This window comes from Excalfactoria chinensis, chromosome 3, assembly GCF_039878825.1.
Source record: "Excalfactoria chinensis isolate bCotChi1 chromosome 3, bCotChi1.hap2, whole genome shotgun sequence".
NCBI lineage: Eukaryota > Metazoa > Chordata > Aves > Galliformes > Phasianidae > Excalfactoria > Excalfactoria chinensis.
The window spans coordinates 59992589-60014538 of NC_092827.1; the positions used below are offsets into that span (position 1 = coordinate 59992589).

At 39.8% G+C, this 21950-nt stretch overlaps 1 protein-coding gene across 2 annotated transcripts in view; it reads right to left on the bottom strand.

The window, feature by feature from the left end:
- Positions 1-21950, bottom strand: part of UST (uronyl 2-sulfotransferase) — a 160209-nt gene that overhangs the window by 15648 nt on the left and 122611 nt on the right. For both annotated transcript variants that reach the window (XM_072333475.1, XM_072333476.1), the window contains exons 6-7: positions 19086-19183; positions 18031-18188 (exon numbers count right to left, since the gene is read on the bottom strand). In XM_072333475.1, the coding sequence (XP_072189576.1) occupies positions 18031-18188; positions 19086-19183 (256 nt within the window). The remainder of the gene's footprint in view (positions 1-18030; positions 18189-19085; positions 19184-21950) is intronic.

Sequence of the window (21950 nt, forward strand, 5' to 3'; positions counted from 1 at the left end):
CTGTAATAAAATGTAAGCATTACCAAGGTAAAGCCAGTACTTATGTGGTATAATAGGGCAGGAAGAGATTTGTTACCATAATGAAAATGGCTATTAAAATGCAGAAAAAAGAAGGTATCAGTTCTCTCGTCCCATGTGAGAAAGTTACTGGCTCTATGATTTTCTCCTATGTCTGCACACAGAAAACTCAAAGCCCTGAAATTGCTTTACATCTTGTTATTAAAAGCCAAAGAAGGTCAAGAGAAAATTCTCTCTTTTTCCCTTAGGTTCTTTTGTGTATAATGAGCAACTGCAGGCAGCCAGGGACTGAAGCACTAGCGAAAAAAAGAAGAATGCTACAAGAGCAGAAACAACACACTGTTCCTTTCAAGTTCACCCCCCTTCCTGGCCCACAGCCCGCCTGCCTTGGCCAGCTGCCAGGGTATCGGGACAAAAGCTTCCTCCTCCGGCCAAAACCGAGGAAAAGGGTCCGTTGTTTAACACAGGCAGACTGGTTTCAGCAGGAGAGAAAGCTGAAAATAAGGGGAATTATATTAACTGAAGGTCCTGAGAGAGAAGAGTAATCTCCTAGTGTGGCTAATGCAATTCTCACTCCACGCCTTTCCCAAGGAGGGAATCTCTTGACTCCCTACCTCTCAGACTAGAAGGAGAAGTGAAATGTTTCAGCAGGGCTAAAGCTATGAGGCTGCTGAAGGTCCACAAAGGGCAGGTCCTGCTTGACTGACCTGATCTCTTTCGATGATCGAGTGACCCACCTGATACAGAAGGGAAAGCCTGCTGTTGTAGCTTACCTAGACCAGCAAAATCTTTGACACTGTCTCCCATGGTATTCTTCTGTAGAAGCTGGCAGCACGTGCCTTGGACAGATAAAGTCCTTGCTGGGTAAAGAACCAGCTGGAGGGCTGGGCCCAGAGAGTGGTGGTGAATGGAACTGAGATCAGCTGGTGACTGAACACCAGTGATTTTTCCCAGGGGTTGGGATACTGGGACCTGTTCTGTTTAACAACTTCATTGACTATTTGGATGAGGGAACTCAGTGCACTCTCAGTAAGTTTGCAGATGACACCAAGTTGGGAGAAAATGTTGATCTGCCTGGGGACAGGAAGGCCCTTCAGAAGGATCAGGACAGGCTGGATTGCTGGGCGGAGGCCAATGGGATGAAGTTTAGTAAGACCAAGTGTCCGGTCCTGCACTTTGGCCATGGCAATCCTGGGCAATGCTACAGACTTGGAGTAGAGCAGCTGGAAGACTGTAGGAAATAAACAGACCCAGGGGCGTTGGTTGAAACTTGGCTGAATATGAGCCAGCAGCATGCCCAGGTGGCTAAGAAGGCCAATGACATCCTGGTTTGCATCAGAAATAGTGCTGCCAGCAGAACAGAGGCAATTGTCTCTCTGTACTCAGCTCTGGTGAGGTCACATCTTGAGTACTGTGTTGAGTTTTGGGTCCCTTACTACAAGAAAGACACTGGGGCCCTGGAACATGTCCAGAGAAGGGCAATGAAACTCGTGGAGAGGCGTGGAGAACAAATCTTATGAGGAGCGGCTGAGAGAACTGGGATTATTTAGTCTGCAGAAGAGGAGGCTCAGAAGAGACTTCAGCTCTCTACAACTACCTGTGGCCATGGAAAGGTGGTGGTTGGCCTCTTCACCCACATAACCAGTGATAAAACAAGAGGAAATGGCCTCAAGTTGTACCACAGGAGAAGTTTGGGTTGGATATAATGAAAAATTTCTTCTCTAAAGGAGCGGCCAGGAGCTGGAACGGGCTGCCCAGGAGGGTGGTTAAGTCACCAACCTCTGAAGGTGATGCTATTTTTGTTGGCTAAAAAGGAAACAATCAAAATAATTCAACCCTTTGTGCCTATTTAAAATCTTTCAAAATTGATTCTCCCTGAGAAATCATGATCTCCCTGAGAAATTCAGCATTCAATCTTCCTGCACAGTTCTTCTTTTGTTCCTACACAGCGTATCCTTCCTTTGATTGTCTCTTTTCCAAAATCAGAGATCCCACTTCATTAAATTTCTTTTCCTGTGTAAGTCATTCATCGCATCTCTGACCATCTCTGGCTCCTGCTGTGTACCTTTTCTAATTCTATTAGATTCTTTTGGAGAGGATGGGACCAGAGCTACAAATAATTAATGAAAATGTAGAAATTTGAGGTACAGAAACCCACAGACACAATATATAAATATTTTAAGAAGTTTGAAGGAGTTAAGAGTCAGAAATCAATGATAACCTATGTGCCTATACCACAGATTTGAATCGTTGCTTGTCCCAAAGTGCAGACTGAGAATATTTCCTTTACTTAAAAAACAAAAGCACTTCAAGAGATTTCTTCAACTTCACGGGCTAATCCTAAAAGAAATATTATCTACAAATCAATTTAATTCATCTACTTACACAGGAAAAAATAAAAAAAGATTAACTTAAATTAAGATCAAATTTTAAAATAATATTAAAAAAAACTAACACTTTGATGGCCATTTTCAACAGCTAGTCCTCAAAAACACAGATCTTTCCATTTTTTTTCCCTAAAAACTAATAGAAATTCTCTTCCTTACTAGATTCTGAATTGATGAAATTCCATTCCATTTGTTAAACTTAATAGAAGAATAAATGCCTGGATTTCATTCACCCCAAACAGATGAAGAAAACCCTGAAATCATAAAGGGTCATCTTTTTAAAATCTGCAAACAGAACAGAATGCACCATCGTCTTTCTATTTTAATGGAGTTCTGTGGAAAACAAGCTTAAAAAGATATCTGAGATTCATGGTTTCCATAGCAACCAAAACAATGAAGAATAAAAAAACGACGAGAGTCTTGTCATGGCCTGTCCAAACCTCACAAATTTGTATCCTGGAGACTTGGAGTAAATGTGGAGGGGCACCTACCACACTGGCTGTGTACGTGCACTTACACATGCCAAGAGGGCCATGAGGCCCACACTTTGACATAGGCACAGCACTCGTCTGGACACGAATGCGTGTATAGTCAATGAGTATGTGGTCCCAGAACACGTTTAAACTCTCCAGTTCAGCACCTACGTGGAGGCCAAGCTTTCCTATATGTGTATGGGATATGAAATTGTGACTCTGAGCTCTCTTAAAAATATATTCCTCACTGGTATAGCCAGTGGCTATGGCCACTACTCTCCAAACAAACATGGCAGCCCAGGTACATTGCATTCAGTTGACATTTCCTCCATCTGCTTGCCATGGTGGTTGACAGCATTTCTGGCATATCTCTAGAGCATTTAATTTTGTTAAGTGCATTTACTGAAGGAATGAAAACCCCTTAAATGAGCAAATATAGAGTCCTCATAAACATAGCTATATTTTTTTTCATTTGCTCTGAGTAACAGCGGGAAATGAAAAACCACGAGGCTGAAGGAAGTGAAAAGACTATTTATGTATCATGGGAAAAATTAAACTGAGTTTCAGTGCTTTAAAGTGTTCAACATCTGTTTATCAAAACACTTTTGTTGTACTTCTTTTGTCCTCGATTATGCAGTCTGGCTGCTCTGACCTACAAAAACTGCACTAGATTCTTCCTTTGATTTTAATGGCAACTTGTGTAAGTTCTGCCACTACTTTGAAACCAAAATGTTTGGCTGGCATTTCCAATGGCCAATAAAATACAAGAATATAACAATGTATCAAGTGCCCTTTCTTCATAGAATTGCTACATGTGCACACGCCTTCTGTAAAGATGTGCTGGACTTGGAGTTGTTCTTTTCTGTGCATGAGATACGAAGTGTTTAGGCTCTAAATGTTCATTTCTGTTAAAATAAAATCTGATGAACAAGTGGGATGTACACCAAGATGCGGTTTGGAAGGATAACAGAAAACAGCCTGTGAATTGAACAGTTGCATTAAGCAAGAAATCCAGCCACTGATTCCTACAAGGAGCTTGCAAAAACATGCACCAGGGAAAATAACTTTCAGCAGTTCAAAGCAGAACTTTTTGCAAACTGAGTCTGTCCTTAAAATAGGCTAGATAATGTATTCTGCAACTGCAAAAAGCGCTGGAACCTACCAGGGGACCACAAGCCATGTTCCACAAGCAGCAGAAGGCGGTGCCAAGCAAACACTGAAACTCAATATATAGAAAAATATGCTTTTCTGTTTCATCGCTGTTCTGTTATTAAAAATTCTAGATGATCAGGGCTGACATTTTGGTAAGCTGTTTGCAAATGTTCAAGAAGATGGAGGCTTTCCGCTCTCAGCCACTTGCACTGGCAGAGCTGCATCAAACAGGCGAAGTTGTACAAGCTGCAGTTTGTACCTGTTATTTTCAGCATATAAGAGCTTAAAATGATGGACTATAAAAGGGTGTGCAGTCCCACAGAAGCTGTTCTTAGTATAACAGGACTCAGCACTACATCTGACTGGGCTAAATTCAGAATGGGAATGCTTAAGGTAAGAATTCAGAGGAAACAAACAAATAAACAAACAAAATCCACCTGAAAGATCCAGAAATTCTGAAACAGTATCCCTAAGAAAGACATAAATCACTACTGCCTGGTACTTATATGATGAAACTGGACAAACAACAATCCCTGTGAACTAGGATTCAGTGCAGGAAAACAACCTGATGTCTTCGCAAGCAGTGAAACCTGAGTTATGAACAGAGCAAGACCAAAGACACACCTGACATGTGGCTTTATCCAAAAAAAAAAACAAAAAACCAACTAAAAACCCACCACGAGAAAAACATGGGGCAGGCAGCTGGTGAAATTACCTTGCTGGCAAATATCTGAGCAGTTTGTTTGATCATCATCTCCTGCTCCAGTTGGCCCGGCCTGCTGTGCCCTTTTACAACCCTTCACAGTTTTACTGCCCAAACTCCTTCCTCAGGTTTCCCGTTTTCTGCATCTCATTCTCTCCAGGCAGTCTTCTAGCAGCTGCTTTTGTCTCCATGCAGGGAATTATCAATATTTTACTGGAATAGATCTCCATCCACCTGCTTGGCTCTTGGTAAAGAAATCCCGGGTTTCTACTGCATTTGTTTGCCACGCAGGGGCATGGACTTTGTTGTTGGAAACATTCAAGTAAAAAATACTAACAAAGTGCTGTAAAAAAACAAAACAGCAATAAAACCAAAACCCATCCAGACAATCCTCCCCATCTTCCAAAAGCTCAAAATAGCACTCAGTGATGTATGGATCTGTTGGATAGGCAAGAACACTAGCAAGGCACAACAAACACTGTTTTTATACGCACACTTCTTCCTTGCTTCTAGAAGCACTACTAAATGCAAGCTCCCTGACAGCATCCATCTACACTTAACCTTATATTACTGCACAGCACAAGTTAAAAATATTCATAGAATCACAGAATCACAAGGTTGGAAAGGACCTACAAGATCATCTAGTCCAACCATCCTCCCATTACCGCTGCTACCACAAGCCACTAAACCATCTCTCGGAGCTCCTCATCCAGACACCTCTTGAACACTGCCAAGGGTGGCGACTCCACCACCTCCCTGTGCAGCCATTCCAGTGCCTGACCACTTTCTGAGAGAAAAGTTTTTTCCTTATGTCTAATATAAACTTCTTCTGGTACAACTTGCAGCCATTTCCTCAGGCCCTGTTTGTTGCCTGGGAGAAGAGGCCAAAGCCCTCCCTCCTTATCACAGCCTTCTTTCAGGAAGTTGTAGAAGGCAATGAGATCTCTCCTGAGCCTCCTCTTCTCCAGACTAAATAACCCCAGCTCCCTCAGCCGCTCCTCATAAGACTTGTGCTCCAGACCCCTCATCAGTTTTGTTGCTCTTCTCTGGACATGTTCCTCAGTGTCTTTCTCATAGAGAAGAACCCAAAACTGAACACAATACAGCTGCCTCACCAGTGCTGAGTACAGGGGGATGATTACCTCCCTGCTCCTGCTGGCCACGCAATTTCTAATGCATGCCAGGATGGCACTGGCCCTCTTGGTCACTTGGGAACACAGTCAGCTCATGTTCAACAGTTCCTACCTCTTGCCAGCCAAATCTGTACTGTGTGAATCCACACAGCTCTGTGACAGTGACATCAATGGAAAGCTGGGAAACATCAACATGGTTATTTGCAAGCCCTGAATGTGAGCTTCATCTGACTAAAGTCAGATGTCTACCTACAGCTGAGCTACCCTCTTAATATTCTATGGAGGTGGCAAAAGAGCAAGGCCTCTCATTCTAAAATAAAGTCAATATTTCTTATTATTGATAAAAAGAACCTGAAAATAACTAATCAATTTAGTACAAAAGCTACAAAAGGAGGCATTAATTTTATGATGGTATAGAAAAGCCACTGGGAGGTGACCATACTTATAGGAGGAAGGACAGAAATACCCGACAGTCCAGAAAAATTCACCTGAATGTCTAGGGAAAACCAATAGGAGTTTTATAGAGACATATCCATCCTGTACTGCAAATGAGTCTAAATGTCTAAGCACGGCTGTATGAATACCACAAAAGTAACGACATACTGTCAGTGACCAATACATTACTCAAGCAGTAATCTTATTTCCAAGGTACCTAAACAGCTTCTGACATCAATTGATATTTACTATGTATAAGTGAGCTGATCTGTAATTGTGAGGAGGATAGAGAAGATTGGAGGAGAGAGAGAAAAAAGAAAAAAGATGAGAAATAAAAAGTAATAAATAAGATGCTAAATTAAAGAGCATAATAAAAGCGAAGGGAATAAAAAGAAAGTAGAAGGCAAATATTTAAAAGAAGTTTTACCACTGCTTGTGCGAAAACCGATCTCTAGCTTCTAACATACCACTGTATGTGGAAAAGGCCACTGTGTTTGTGGCTTCTAAAATTATTTTTTTCAAATCAAACTCATCTCAGTGACATTTCCCTTCTAATGCACCCTGTTCCCCAGAGTCTATAATTTCTTCATGGGTAGAAACAAACAAATAACCTCCCTCTGTTATTTTTGCTGGGTTCAATAGTGCTTGTTGTCCCTCTCCTTGTTTCCCTTCCGTGAAAAGCAAGACATTCAGTAATATAGCAGACTGTTTGTCCACTCCGCGGGAGCGGAAAAGACCAAGTCAGGTATGCATTCTTAGTTCCAAGCCCTGCATTTGTGTGTTCTGTAGCACTAAAGATGCAATGCTCTCAATGATTTAGAGATACGTTTGTACTCATAGTACAATGATACACCGCACAGTAATACAACAGATTCATATACCCTTCAACACTCAGTTAGAAGAAAAGCTACGGAATAGAACAAACTATTACAATTACCTACTCAACATTCTCACTACACAAAAGATATTAGATGGAATCATACCACAGAAGGCATAGGATCAGGATATATTGTTTTATCACTGACCTGGCAGGACACGAAGTTTCTTCTTGTGGCAGATGCACAGAGATAAGTTAATCCAATAGTAACAGGGAAGCCAGAATGGAGGAATCACAGAAAGCCATAGGGAAGGCAAACCGATTGTGAAAAGGGAATATTCCAGGGCCTGAGAATTGAACAGGAGAACGCGCATGGACAGACAAGAGATGCCACTCCAGACATTCACCAAGCAGCAAAGATAGGAGGGATGGATAAATGCTTGGGTTTACTTGTTGTAATGGAGCAACTGGGGGAAGATGACTACTTAGGGCACTATCCTCTGGATAGCTCTTCTATTTCTCCCAAGTCTCCAATTATTATTATTCTCTTCCTCTTCAGTACCCTCATTTCCCCTGAGTATGCACTCAGCAGCAACTTGCATTCCCCAGAAATACTCCCACTAGCTGCCTGGAAAGACATTCATGCTAGAGGGCAAAACACTCCTCTGACATGAAGATGCCTTTAAAACCACAAGTCATCTTCAGAAACCAAACTGCATGGAGCTGCATGAAGAATTCCTCCAAGACCAACTTTGGAGGCAAGTGAATCCAGCTAACTCACAAACATCAGCAGTTAATTTCATTTGAGTAAGCATGTTTGGTATTTTCAAATCCTCCCCCCAAACCACACACCTCTTTGCACGTGCACTTCTTTTAAAAATATTTTCATATTAGTCTGTTTTTATGCTCACATTTTGCTCTCAGCCTATATGATAAAATTGTTTTCTGGGTGAGCCCTGGAGAACCAAGCAGACCAAACACTAATGCTCATATGGATTTTATTTAGAGGGGGAAAAAAATCCCTTAGGTTGAGTAGTTATGTTATTTTGAACTGGTTTTATATTTTATGTGTACATAGTGGAGCTGGAATTTCAGGGCTGGCTTTTGTTTGCATTCATCATGAAACATTTGTTATATGAGCTGCTGCTACTGCTACCAAAACAGCTGCTGCTCGCTGCTAGAAAACCAGAGCCCATCTCAACAGTTTCTTTCTTTCCCTGGTAAGTCTATCTGGAAAATGATGTTTCTACAGAAAACTGCCTTTGTTAGGCTTCACTGTTATCCTGAACATCTTTTGTCTACCCTGAACATGAGCCTGAAAACAGACTGATATATTAGAGCAGATGCTCCTGAAATATCTACAATTAAAGGCAGATCGGAACTACAGCTGTATGAGCTCCCTGCTCTGCTACACCTCAAACATGAATGTCTTCCCATCAGTTGCTCCTACGACTTAGCCAGAATTCATCTTATCTACCACCTGGAAAGACTGAGCAATAAATCGAGCACAACAAATGACTTGATCTCCCTTCACATAAAAGATCTCTCTGCTCTAGAAGTGCTGCTGTCTAGTAGCTAGGTCGATCTGTAGGAGACTGCTTCCCTATCTAGAAAAAAGGAAGCCCACAATGCCCAGCCATCTGACAATCCGTGCACTTTAATGAAGAACTGAAGGCAAACCAGGACCTAGCAGATGAGTGGACTGCAGCCCTGAGTGCTGAGGTCAGACTCCCTGAACTGTGCATAAGCTGAATTTTAACGCACTACTTACTTTGTTACAATTACGGAAATACTTCAGAGTTGTTCTTGTTGCTTCCTGGCAATTTCATATTGGCAATGACCTCTCTCACCTCATTCTTGTCTTCTAAGTGGAAGTTTATCCCAGACCGTAGCACAGTTTCTGCAGGACTCTGCTCTTTTTGAAGTTAGGGGAGGCCACCGAACAATTAATGCCTGCCAGTTTAACTAATTTTATCTTTCAGGAATTCTTCTTATTATTTTTCTTTTATCATACCTGAGCAACTTATATTTCTGAACAGGTTTTGGACAGAGATCCTCCTGAAAATCAAACTCATACAATCTCATATCCATGTACTTGCTGACTCCTTTAAGGAAGCTGATCTTCAAGTCTCTAAAAAGAGTCATACTGACTTCAAATGTCTACAGTTCCATTTCTTATAGTTAAATGGGGTTCTTTCACCTGTACCTGTTCAGATCACCATTGCAGCCCTTGGAATAATGCTAACTACCTTCCATTCTTCCAATATAGCTGGTGACCAAACAATAGGACACACAGCAAATATGGCAATTAGTTTCAAAGACACTCCTTGTGAATACTGTCTATGACGGCAGCGCTTTTGACAATGCCACACAGGAAACATAATTGAGGAGAAAAAACACCCAGCCCTAACAGCAAATCTGTTATTCGTATTATAGATGGCATTTGCAAATAAGGGAAACCTTATTCAGAGATAGTTCAAGCAGATACATACAGCTCACAATACGAGATTTTTAAAGCACAGTACCCACTGTGCAAATGTTGCAGATAGATAGAAAAAGCAGCCCAACTGGAAATCACACACTGATTAAAGAACACAATAAGATCATAATTCAGAAGAAAGGAGTGAGAGAGGGAAGACGAGACCAGAGAGCAGTAGTCTCATCTTCCCTCTCTCAAAGATGCTCTTTACTACTTCATTTAGAAATTTATGATTCAGCTCCAAGAGCAGAGAAAAAGAAGAAAAATGGAATCCTTCAAGCCATATTTAGTAAAAGCCTCTTCTTTTGCTACAGCTTCTTGGAAAGTAAATTTTCAAGAGGGACAGTTCAAAAAGGCTGGGAAATTCCAGCTGAGAAAGGAAGTTGGGAGCATAAACTCCAAGAAAGCCTTCAGCAATGGGGCTCTGAAGGAACACAGGAATGGTGTGAAGTTATGCTCAAGTGAGCAGATTATCCCCTCAGGAGTGATGGCTGGGAGACAGACCAAAAGAAACGTCTAGCAGCTGACACTACTCTGCTAATACACTTCCTTACTTTTACTGCAGATAATTCTTTAACTAAGGACAAATAACTATTTCTTATCCTTCCACCCCCCACCCCCACCCCGGTGGCAATTATAGAAGTCTTAAGGGTCAGAGAACCAATAATCTATTTACAGTTACACAGGACACAACTCAGCAGGAACCTGACATTTAGTATCATTTATTGATTTGTTCTGAACCTCTTTATACTAACCCATCAATCTGATAGGTAAGAATGGTGACCTTTTCTACTATAGCCTTTTCCTCCTTCAGTGCTCCTGACTGTCAACTCCCCCAGTACCCACTGTCCCCCTGCCCAGCTCAGATCTTTTAATTCAGACATGGCTAAAAATACCTTTTGGTATTAGCTTTAATTCCTTTATAGAGCTGTGAGAAAAGAGCTTCACTATAATTTCACTGTCAGAATTCATGCTTTTTCCTGTTTTCCTCATTTTAATTATTATAGCATTTTAATTATTACAGCAAATCATTTTTATCACGGTAAATATATACCTCACAACCTATTCTATTGATGTTACAATGGATAGGACTTATGATTAGTTTGAGAGGTACATTACAGCAGCCTACTTTGAACACTGACTTTAGGACTGAATTCTGGGTCTATTCCACACTGTTGCTGTTTCTTCCATATCAGATATGGTCAATTTTCATTTGAACATATTTCTCTCCAAACACTGGCCCTGAACACGCATTGTGGTACAGAGCCATAATCATGCCAAATTCTGAGTTGCTAAAGAGATGCATTACTAGCAAGAGTTCTTCATATTCCACCTTAGGCAACTTGGTTGTTGCCAAATAGGTGAAATGAAGACCTGTGAAAATATACTGGAGCTGAAGCAGGCCCATTAACTGAAATGCAGCCACGTGCCCTGTCCAGTATGCCTTACAATGTCTGAATAGAGGTCAAAGTTGTTAAAGAAGCCAGTTACATACTGTTAGTATTATTCAAATGTTGAAGTATAATAACATAGTAACATATAGCAACAGAAGTGTAGGTGAAATTTTACTGATTAGAATAGTATTATGATTTTATTTGTATTTTAGTGAAGAAGGAATGAACCATCACTGCAAGCTTTGTTGGTCATTAAAAAAAACCTGTCACTCTGTCATCAGTGACCCTGGATTCTTTACAAGATTTTGCTAATGCTCTATATGAACACAGAATTCCCTATGTACCAGAACTCTAACAATGCTGCTTGCCCATGCATTTTTCATTTCTTTATACTAGAGGCAGGAAACATTGTGAAGATGCATCAGGGAATTAACCTTGGATGAATAGCAGGTGCACTGTTACAAATCCTTAACATCTTTGGTGAATGATATGCTCATTAAATAAACATTACAGTTTCTTAAAAGACACCAGCATCAACCCCTCAAAATCATATTCTGACACAAGAGAACGCACATGAACTTGGGATGCAAGGCTTTGGTTGACTCACCCCTTGTGATTAAGACCACAAATACGTTTTGTTTTTACTTCAAGAAAGTATGAAATTACATCCATGTTGGTTTAATCCAAAACCAGACAGCCCATCAATGGAACTGATAAAGGGAAATTGAAACAGTGCAGGAATCATGAAGATATGGAACAAAATGTAGAATCTCAATGTCTTTTGGAAATGCACTACACAATGAAGATGAAGCTGGAAGTGGTCTTGCCTTCATAATACTACAAGTATAAATGTATTATGCAGAAGATTTAACAGAGAAAACTCTGTTCATGGTAAAGAGATTTGGACAAGAGTATTAAGAAAATAAAGCATCTGATTTCTGACTTTGCCAACTGATAGCCATGATGAAAAAGGTGATGGAGAGGGACAAGCAAATGTTGTAGACTGTAAAGCACAAGCTGGAGTTCCAAACACAAATCATAGATGTATAGGCTTGGTCTCTGCAAAGGTTCATAGAGGTTCTGCAAAGGTTCAAACAGCAGCAAACAGCACCCAATGAGGATTGTGTTTTAAGGAAAGACAACACCAAAGAAACAAAGAGTTTCCAGAGAGAGCTAACAACCACAAGCATGCAAAAAAAAAAAAAAAATATATATATATATATATATAAATTGGATGCAGCCTTTCAAAGAAATCCTTCTCTACTAAAACTAAACTTAGTGCCCAAGCTAGCAGTATTAATGCAAGCTAATGTGTATTGTAGCCCACAAAAAAAAAGGAGGCTGGGGGGGGATTTCCATAATTTCCATAATTCCATGTAACGCTTAGCATATCTCTACAATAACTTGTAGATTGTCACAGTTTGTCTATGAGCTCGCATGACCAGAAACTTCAGCAGAAGCGCAACATTTGATTGAGGTTTTCAGAAGATGATCCAAGGGAACGGGGACTTCACCTTCCATTACATCTTCACTTCAGGAGAAAGGAAAACCATAGCAACAATTTTGTACCCTAAGCTCAGGGAACAGATTTACCCTGGATGAGAGCCCTAGTCATGTCAGGCTCACAGGTAATTCACAATTTCTCTCTTTTTTCATTTTGGGCAAGATGATGCACTTACAGAATCATGGAATGGCCTAGGTTGGAGAGCACCTCAAAGATCATCTAATTTCAACACCCCTGCCATGGGCAGAGTTGCCAACCACTAGACAAGGCTGCCCAGAGCCATGTCCAGCCTTGCTAGATGTTCTGCTGCAAAACTATGCACGTATGGATCATCTTCAATCCAATATGCACATGTCATAATTCTATGATTCTATGTTAGGAGGGAACAGTAAATACAGCAGACTTGACCTTGGGATAGCTACAAGCCCCCTGTGGGCTTGGAAAGCCTTACCAAATTCTCTTGCTACAACTTCGGTCTTGCTTGTATCTGAAAAATGAAATTAAAACTATCCAGGATGAATCTTTCGGTGCCACAGTTCTGTCTCCTGTGTAAAACAAGCATGTTCTGTGATGGCCTCACTTTTCTGAGCAGAATAAAAAAACCGCAGATGTTACAAGCTGCCAACCTTTCCTGCAGAACTTGCCATAGAGAAGTCGAGATTCTGAGATGTATCTTCAAAAGATCCAGAGGCTTCTTTGGTGAGAGTCATGAGAAAGCTCAGAAGTACTTGAGTCCTTCCAAGAGTTCCTATTCTTAAAACAGCTCAGTTTATTCACAAAGGGATTTGAATCCTCTGAAAGTCAGAAAACAACATTTTTTCCTATTATGGAATTGGAAAACAAAAGATATTTCCACTGATTGTGCTTATCACTGCTGCATCCACTAACTTTAAGGCATCCAAAGATCAGGCAGCTTGTTTTTATCCCTTCATTCTGAAGCTTATTTTCATAGCTGAAGAGATAAATAACATATTTACAGCTCTTGACACTACCTTCAGCTCTATAAAACAAGCCAGTGAGCACAGTTTTTTGCAGACTGTCCTAGGTGCCAATGACAAAATGGTGAATAAACTTCCTCTAGAAATACGTGCTATTATTCCTTCCCTTCCCCATCTTGCTTGCACACAAAGGAAAAGGAATTTGTTTCATAATACAGTAATAATAACATAATTAAACACTCATCATAGAGTATAAACTGCCTGTTCTCACATACTCATTGTTTTAAAGCATTCTTCAGGATCATTTTGAAAGTTCAAAGATTGAAGACGTAAATAGCACGTTCCTATTTGTATTTTCTCTCTTCGGAACAGGATGTTAGGTGATAAAGAAGAAAACACCACCCAGGCAGAATGTAAACTCATATGTGCTATTACCACTGGCACAATGTTCAGCTTCTCTCAAAGTATGAAAAATGCAGGGAGATTACACCACCTTCTGGACAAAAAAATTTAAGTCACACATACAACTATTTTCTTTCCCATAGTGGATGGGAACACACCACGAAAGCATGATACAGTTCGCTATTTCCCAAGGCCAGTTTCATGTTTTACTTCCATACACAGTTCAGAACTTTCTCTTTCTACAGAAAACTTTCACAGAGTGATTGCTCTTGAGACTTGCTCCCTAGGTAGTTTCAGGGGAAGCAGAAAGATGTTTTACAGGGAAAGGCAAAAGAAGCATCTGAAGATTTCAAAATTTCCCAGGTCCTGTTCTAAGAAAGTAAGAGATGCAAAGAAGTGATGCAAAGAATTTGAGGATTTAAATTTGATCTCATCCAAGCTGCTTTTCTTCTCACATCAAGAGCAAAGATGTTTGTAGGTGAGAGAAAGATTGTGCGTTTATGCACAAGAGACGAGAAAATTTCTACTTCCCTTTCCACTCAGCTTTGCCCTCTCCAGCAAGTGTGGCTCATTAGAGGCAGGCAGAATTCAGAAGCTGCAGATTGACTGTTCCATTTTTTTCTTAATTTTGTTTCAGTTTATACTAAATAAAGGTAGAATATAAGATGATAAAGTAAGATGATGAAAGTAAACAAAAGGCAAAACAGTGAGCAACTTTTAGTGTGATAGCAAAGAAAGGTAGTAGACAAAGATCTATCTATCTATCTATCTATCTATCTATCTATCTATCTATCTATCTATCTATCTATCTATCTATCTATCTCACTATCCTCCCTCACTTTTCATGTCTTGTCAAAAGTAGCTGTGGCTATCAAGTCAGAAGGTGTTTACTACTTTGGGCAAGGCAATCACTACAAGAACAGCTTGATTGGACAAGAACGTTAACAAGATACTTAATATCAAGGAGAATGGAAAAGGAAAAAGAAACAGGAGCCCTCTAGAACTAAAGAATGCTACAAGATTAAAAGGTTCCAGTGAAAGCTTCAGCACAACAAAAGCTTTCAGTGTTGCGTACTGTTATAAAACACATGTCAAAATATTCAGCATATGGATTTCCTCAGGGCAAGATTTGATTAATGCAATGAAGGAAATTATTCTTCTTGCGTCCTCAGACACTAATATTTCTTACCTTCTTTCACAGTCTCCTCTTGTCTGCTTATGCAAAACATAATGAAATACATCACTGGTGTCACCAACAAATGCACTCAGGTCACATTACATTTAACAGTTATCTCTGCTATTATACACAGGCAGACAGCTGCACTTAGATTTCTTTGCTGTAATACTCTGCTATCTATCTGATCAATAGAGTCACAGTTTTACTGATCCTTTACTTCAGAACAATAGCTGTGGAGTATATTTGACAGTAAAAAGGCTCTGGGCTTTGTTTGCTTGCTAGGAGGACAATGAACAAGAAATCTTTAATAAACATTCTTAACTGCTGTCTCAGATGAGAAATTCCATTGCAGACAAAGAGGAGACAGGAGACACTTTAATAAAGTTTGTGCAGTTAAAATAAAAAACAGAGACGGGGAAAAGAAGGCTTCAGTATTGTCTGATTTGTAGTACCACCAGTCTACGCTGAAGGCTCCTGACAATGACAAGTTTGCATGGATGGGAGCTGCAGTGAGTTGGTGCCCACCCAAAGCAACTGCAATGAGGAGGAGGGTCCCAACTTCAGAAGGAAGAAGGGGCTTAACCCAAAACTCCCACAGTTGTCTCTTGAATGTTTTCCAAGCACAACTACAGCAGCACCAAAGGTCACCCTGCGCAGCACTCATGGTTTTATGGACTTGAGTACATCCAGTATTTTACTATCTTCAGTGGGAAGCAGATGCTCTTTATTTTATTTTATTTTTAGAGAGTGAAACTACTTTCCTTCAACTATTTTCTGCTTTGAAGCAGCTCTATAAATCCTATTGTTTCAATCTGTCTCATATATAACAAGTGGGCTCTAGTACAGAGATTCACTAGCTTGTGGAGTGACTGCAAGGACCTTCCACACATGGTCCTCTACGGTATTTTTCTCATCTGAATATGTTCATCTGATAAAAAAGTAAGTTCTGGAAAAGCACTGCCTTTTTTATACGAAGAGAAGAAAGACTGCCATAACAGCATATCAGATATAGCAGCAGTTTAGCAAACAAAAGTACGTTTTATATAACTAATCTGCAAGTGCTATTTGCAACCAGAAAGTTGGCTTTAACCTGACTTATCTGCTGCTTCATGGGGTCACCACACAGCTGGGCTGGAGAACAGTACCCTTCCCAGCACTTCATGATGCAACAGCAGAGGGTGTTGCAGATCAGGTCTAAGGTGCACTGAAAAGAACTATGTAGCACTTCTTACATAGCTCTTGGATTCCTTTTTTTTTCTCCCTGACTGATTCTGTTAAGTCTTTTGTAAGCATTTGCACCAACTCTAAAATAATCTGAAAATAACTATGAATTAAAAAAAAAAAAAAAAACAAAAAAAAAAAACAAACAAAAAAGATCTTAGCATGTATGAAGAGAGCAGAGTTAACACAAAGATGCTGCTTCTATTCTACTCCTCAGTCTTACTCAGTGAATGGTAAAAAAGAATTCAGCTTTAATCAACACGAAGGATACTGAAGGAAGGGGATGAATCGTCATACAATATTGGTCTTATGCATGAAATCCCAGAGAAGAGGAAATCATTGCCTTGAAATATGCGATCAAATCTCCCAGAGATACTGCAATATGCAGAGAGAAAAAAGACTGTCCAGCACTTATTCATTCTGGGAGACTGCTTATTTCACATTTCACTATTTCATTGGCACCCTGGTGAAAAATTAAGCCCCAGTGAGCTGTTTTTAGCTTCCCAAATTGGAAGAGAAGCGAAAATCTATGTTGCAAAGAACAGCTGAAAAACCCTGTATTTTCCCATAGAAAAAATCTGCTGACTGCGGAAAGCATCCTTCTGTTGATTCTCTACCTCCTTCTGGCCTAGCTTCTGTACAGCAAAAAATGCAAGGAAGACTTCCACATGCTAAGAATATATTCAGATCTTAAAATTCGCAAAGAAAAGAGAACGCCATTCTTTATAATATCTGTACATTGCTTAAAACAAAAAAACTTCCAAAGATGCAGCCCAGAAGGTGGGGCTGGGCAACAGTCATGCACTGATACCTTTCATTTTTTCAAAACAACTGGTTACTATTACAGCTGCTCTCAATCAAAAGGCCGTGATAAGCTTCATGCATTACAAACTAAATTCAGTGTTTGATTCATATGTTTTTAATATACAAATTAGTATAGAACACGCCTTTCAGTGGCTGTAGGCATTCCAACTGACACGAATGCAACAGTCACCATGCAAGAAGCAACTTTTACCCCTTCTTGGTTCATACCACATTAACAGCCCAATCAAATGAAAGCAGCAGACCAGAAAATGACATGCACAGCTCCACAGAAGCACCTTATTTCTTGATTTAAGCATAGGACACAAAACTGTTCTCTAGAGAGACAGAACGAAAAATAAGCATTCGAAGGAACGGACTGAACACAAGAGAACCCCTTCAGATTGATGCTGGAGTGCAAGTTAAGATGCTGATAAAGTGCTTCTGTTTTCATTTCTCTACTGAAGCTCACCCAACTCTTTATTTCTGACTGTGCTTTCTACTCAGTGCACTGTAGGTATACGTCATTATTTGTACTTCACCTGATCTTTGTTTAAGTGATGAATTATTTCACCATAGTTGGTTAAAATCATAGCAACTCAGTCAAGGTTGGGGGCAAATAAATATCCTGCTATTTAAGCATCCCCAGTATTCAGCTCCCCAGTTCATTTCTTCTAGGTTTCCTTATGTAGATATGGCTGACATTTTGAGAACTGACACTTGTTTGAGAGCTGAACATGTCAGAATTAAAAGAAGAAAAAGCTGCTCCAGAGATAACCGTGAGGCTTTTGGGCACGTGGTGAGATTACTGGAGAACTAAGCAATAGCCTGGGAATGAAAACCACTCGATGACATTAAGAATAAATGTAGAATACATACCCTTCCCCATCAATCAAATCTGCTCTCTAGAAGGAATACAAATCTCATTGACTCATTACCTTTCAGTGGCCCTCCAGATTTTGCCAACATTTGTGTGAAAGTGGTGGAAAAAGGTACCTGGATTTTTGTAGATGCTAAGCACATCCTTGAAATAATGAGGTAAGAATCTTTCTAATAAAAGCAGCACATCCTCCAACTCCTCCAGAATCCCCACAAGCAGGAAGTTTTCATTAACGTTCAGCTTTGCTCTTTCAAGGGCCCATTCACCAGGTTCCCTGTATGAAATTAACGGCGGGAGAGGAATAAAGATTAACAAAAAGGGATGGAGAATGGGTGTTTAAATACACAATTACTTCAGAAATTCAAGTTAAATAAGCAAATGTAAGGAAATGAAGTGAAAACTCCTAAAGAAAAAAAAAAAAAAGCTTGTAAAGATACTTAAAGACAAAAGAACGAACACATTAGAATCTGTTATAACTGCCAAAAGAAAAACATGGCCTCTGTAAGAAACTTCTGGAAATAGGCACAGTTCTTCCTATTAAGGAGAAATTGTCGCAGTCGGTAAATATAATACCTTGAAGTCAAACAAGGTTAAGAAGGAATCTGCTGTGACCAGCAATATGAAAGCATTTCAAAGCAAGAAGGTATTTAAAATTGTTCACATATTGCATACAAGTTTACAATGCTACATCAGTAATACAGCAACATGTGAACAGCATAAACAGATGCATCAAACACGAATTAGTTCAGTTGCAGAGGTAAAAGGCTGCGCTTTACATAATTTTAAGCATGATCCCTATTCGCTGCAAGGAAATCTGGAATTCCTAAGATACAGATCTGGTATCAGCATCTGAGCAGAACTAGAAGTATGTATTAAGAAGTTAAGGCACAGATAAAATGAGTATGTAAGGTCACTACCAACTCAGAAGAGGAAAATCCCGATGATTACATCCAGATTCAATACACTATTCAAGAGTGAAATCAAATAAAAAGGACAATACTATGTTCGTACATTACCCTTCGAGTTCCAAAATATATTCATGCATGCAGTTACCACATGCGTCATCACACTGTACTTACAGTTTTCTATTGTACTTCAAATAATGATTGTCTCCAATAAATTGTCAATGGATATTGCTGAGCAGATCAGGATACCTCATATACTTATTTACCTGCATCTTGGATGCTGTCCACAGAAATAGGGTATGATATAAAATAGCCTGGGATTGGAACATTCAGGGTAGTTTTCAAGGATACACACATTAATGTCCTGTGGGTGAGAAAACAGAAAACAAAGTCGATTACTGTGTTTTCTCTATCAGCAATTGTTTATCTCATACCTTACACGGCATCTCAGTATCACAGAGGTTTGCTGAGGCTATACTAAATACCTTAGAAATAATCCACTGCTCCTTTTAATACTTTTAAACTTGACTGGAAAGCTGCAGGAGAAAAAAATGATTTCTTTGTATAATGACTTGCTGCAAATAGGCTCCCCAGGGAGGTGGTTGAATTGCCATCCCTGGATGTATTTAAGAGCCATTTGGATATTGTCCTCAAGGATATGATTTAGTGGAGGGTTTTTAGTGTTAGGGTACTATGGTTAGGCTGCGGTTTGGACTTGATGATCTTCAAGGTCTTTTCCAGCCTGGGTAATTCTATGATTCTATGAAATAACGCCTTTTTGTAGTACTGGGATTAATGCATGATTAAAAGCGGGACAAATGGATCGACTTTCTCAACGAGGTATGTAAAATATTCAGGATATTATTTTCAGGCTTTTCCCTGGGGCATATTCAGAAGAAAGCAAGCATATAGATCAAATTGAGATTATTATTTTATTTATTTAAATATAAGCTGTAATTCACACAGCTTACTCGTAATATAAAAATGTAAATCACCTTTGATTGCAATTCAGGACATTTTTGAGATGTTCAGAAATGAGCCTGTTGTATAAACCCACATAGAGAAAAAAAGCTTATTAGAAAGTATTTTATTACTTCCCTGATTCATCAGTCATAAGAACTATTTATCATTTCTCAACAGATGAGGCATAGCTACTGAACCCCAAGGAACTGCATCCCACTTCCCATTTTACTTGGCTCAGTGATAAACATTCCCTAAAGTGGGAATGAATTCGACTATTCTTATCTAGACTAATAGAGCCTTATCCTGCCGGCAGACCCAATGAGAAAATAAAGGGTAAGGCAACAGAGCAAAGACAAAAGAATCACATCTCTGCAAAAGTTGTCTTTCTCATCTTTCTTCAGGCCGTGTTTCTACAATGCAACGTGCTTGCTAAATCAATGAATAATCACATGAATACTTTATCAAGTAAATGAAATGGGGCAGAGGTCATTTTAGTGTTCAACATACCCTCTGAGAGCCAGAACTGCTCAGCAGCATGGGAGATGCACAGAGCAACCCCTGTGCCAGTGAGTGCTCTGGGCAATCCCAGGGCAGTATGCAGCATTGGCTCCACCCTCCGTGGAGAAAAGCTCTTCCCAGAACAGAAGCCCTAGCTTCATTAGTTGCACATCTGGGTCCAAAAGCCTGTTAAAAGTTCACTCTCGTTTCCTCCCATGTCTTACCAGTATGTAAATGAGATTTTGTGAACATATCAGGAGATCATGGGCTGCAATTAGATTACATGGTGAAGAACTATCAGAGAAAACAGCATAAAAACTGCCACCTGGGATGCAAGCAACCCATCTCCCCTGTTTCCCACAGTGCACTCAAGCACACCAAGAAGGGCTTGCCTTGCATACGTATTATAAGATTTACATCCAAGCAGTAATTTTTAAATTCAAGGCTCTGAGTATAAATTAACCCTTTCTAGTCACTGCTACAAATATGACTGAGAAATATACTGGTAGTGCAGTTAATGTGCTCCTTCTGTGAGCTCAATAGTTCTTTCATTTTGTTTTTTAAACAGAAGAGTCTTTATTGTTGCCTTTCAGTACGTAAAAGATGTTTATAAGAAAGATAGCAAAAACCTTTCTACCAGAGCCTGCAGAGATAGGACAAGCAGTTTTTAACTGGAATAGTTTTTAACTGGAAGAAGGTAAATTTATACCAGACATTAGGAAGAAATTCTTCACTCAAAGAGAAAGGTGAGACAGTTCTCTGTGGATGCCCCATCCCTAGAGGCACTCAGGGCTGGGTTGGATGGGGCCCTGGGCAGCCTGAGCTGGTGGATGGCAGCCCTGCCCATGGCAGGGGGTTGGGGCTGGGTGGGCTTTGGGGTCCCTTCCAACCCAAACCACTCTGTGATTCTATGATAGTTCAAAATGACATTTTTTTAAGGTTCACAGTATTTTTGTTATAGGCATTATCAGAGATGTTTCAGGGATACATACTCTTCAGTTTCCATAACACCTACAGAGTCTGGCAATGAATTTATAATTCACAGCAAGGACATTTATTGTTCCTTCACAAGAGTAATGAATATGGCGAGTCAGAAAATAATATTCCTGAGATTAAAAATTTAAAATAAAATATTCGTATCTAATACAAGAGTCTGAAAGGCTCCTCCTTTTCCTTCTGAAAGTTGTATTTGGTTAATAAGGCCAAATAAAACATTTGTACAATAAAAACAATGTACATTCACAAGAAAAATGCTGCAGCTTTAACAAGTGAATAGCTTATACTTAATCAGAAAGAAATGTTTAGTATTCCCTTCCATTGTCAACAGCTGAAGCTACAGGATCACCAAGACAGTTGGGACTAAACTACCTAATAGCACTTCCCTTCAGGCTTCATTTGTGAAATAAATGCAAAAGGACCCCAATGCAATAAAGGATTGAGATAAAGGTCAAATATGTTTTCATGTGAATTGCCAATTTTCCACCACATAAAGGCACGCCCTTCATGTTACCAAGATCAAAAGCACTGGGCTTGCTCTGTGGCCAAAAGGCTGCCCCATTTCAATATCCTTTTACTATTGCCATTGCAAAAAGCAGCGTTATTTACCCACATCTGATCCCTATTATGGCTGCTGGATGGTTCCAATATATTTGCAGCACCTGCTTTCCTTT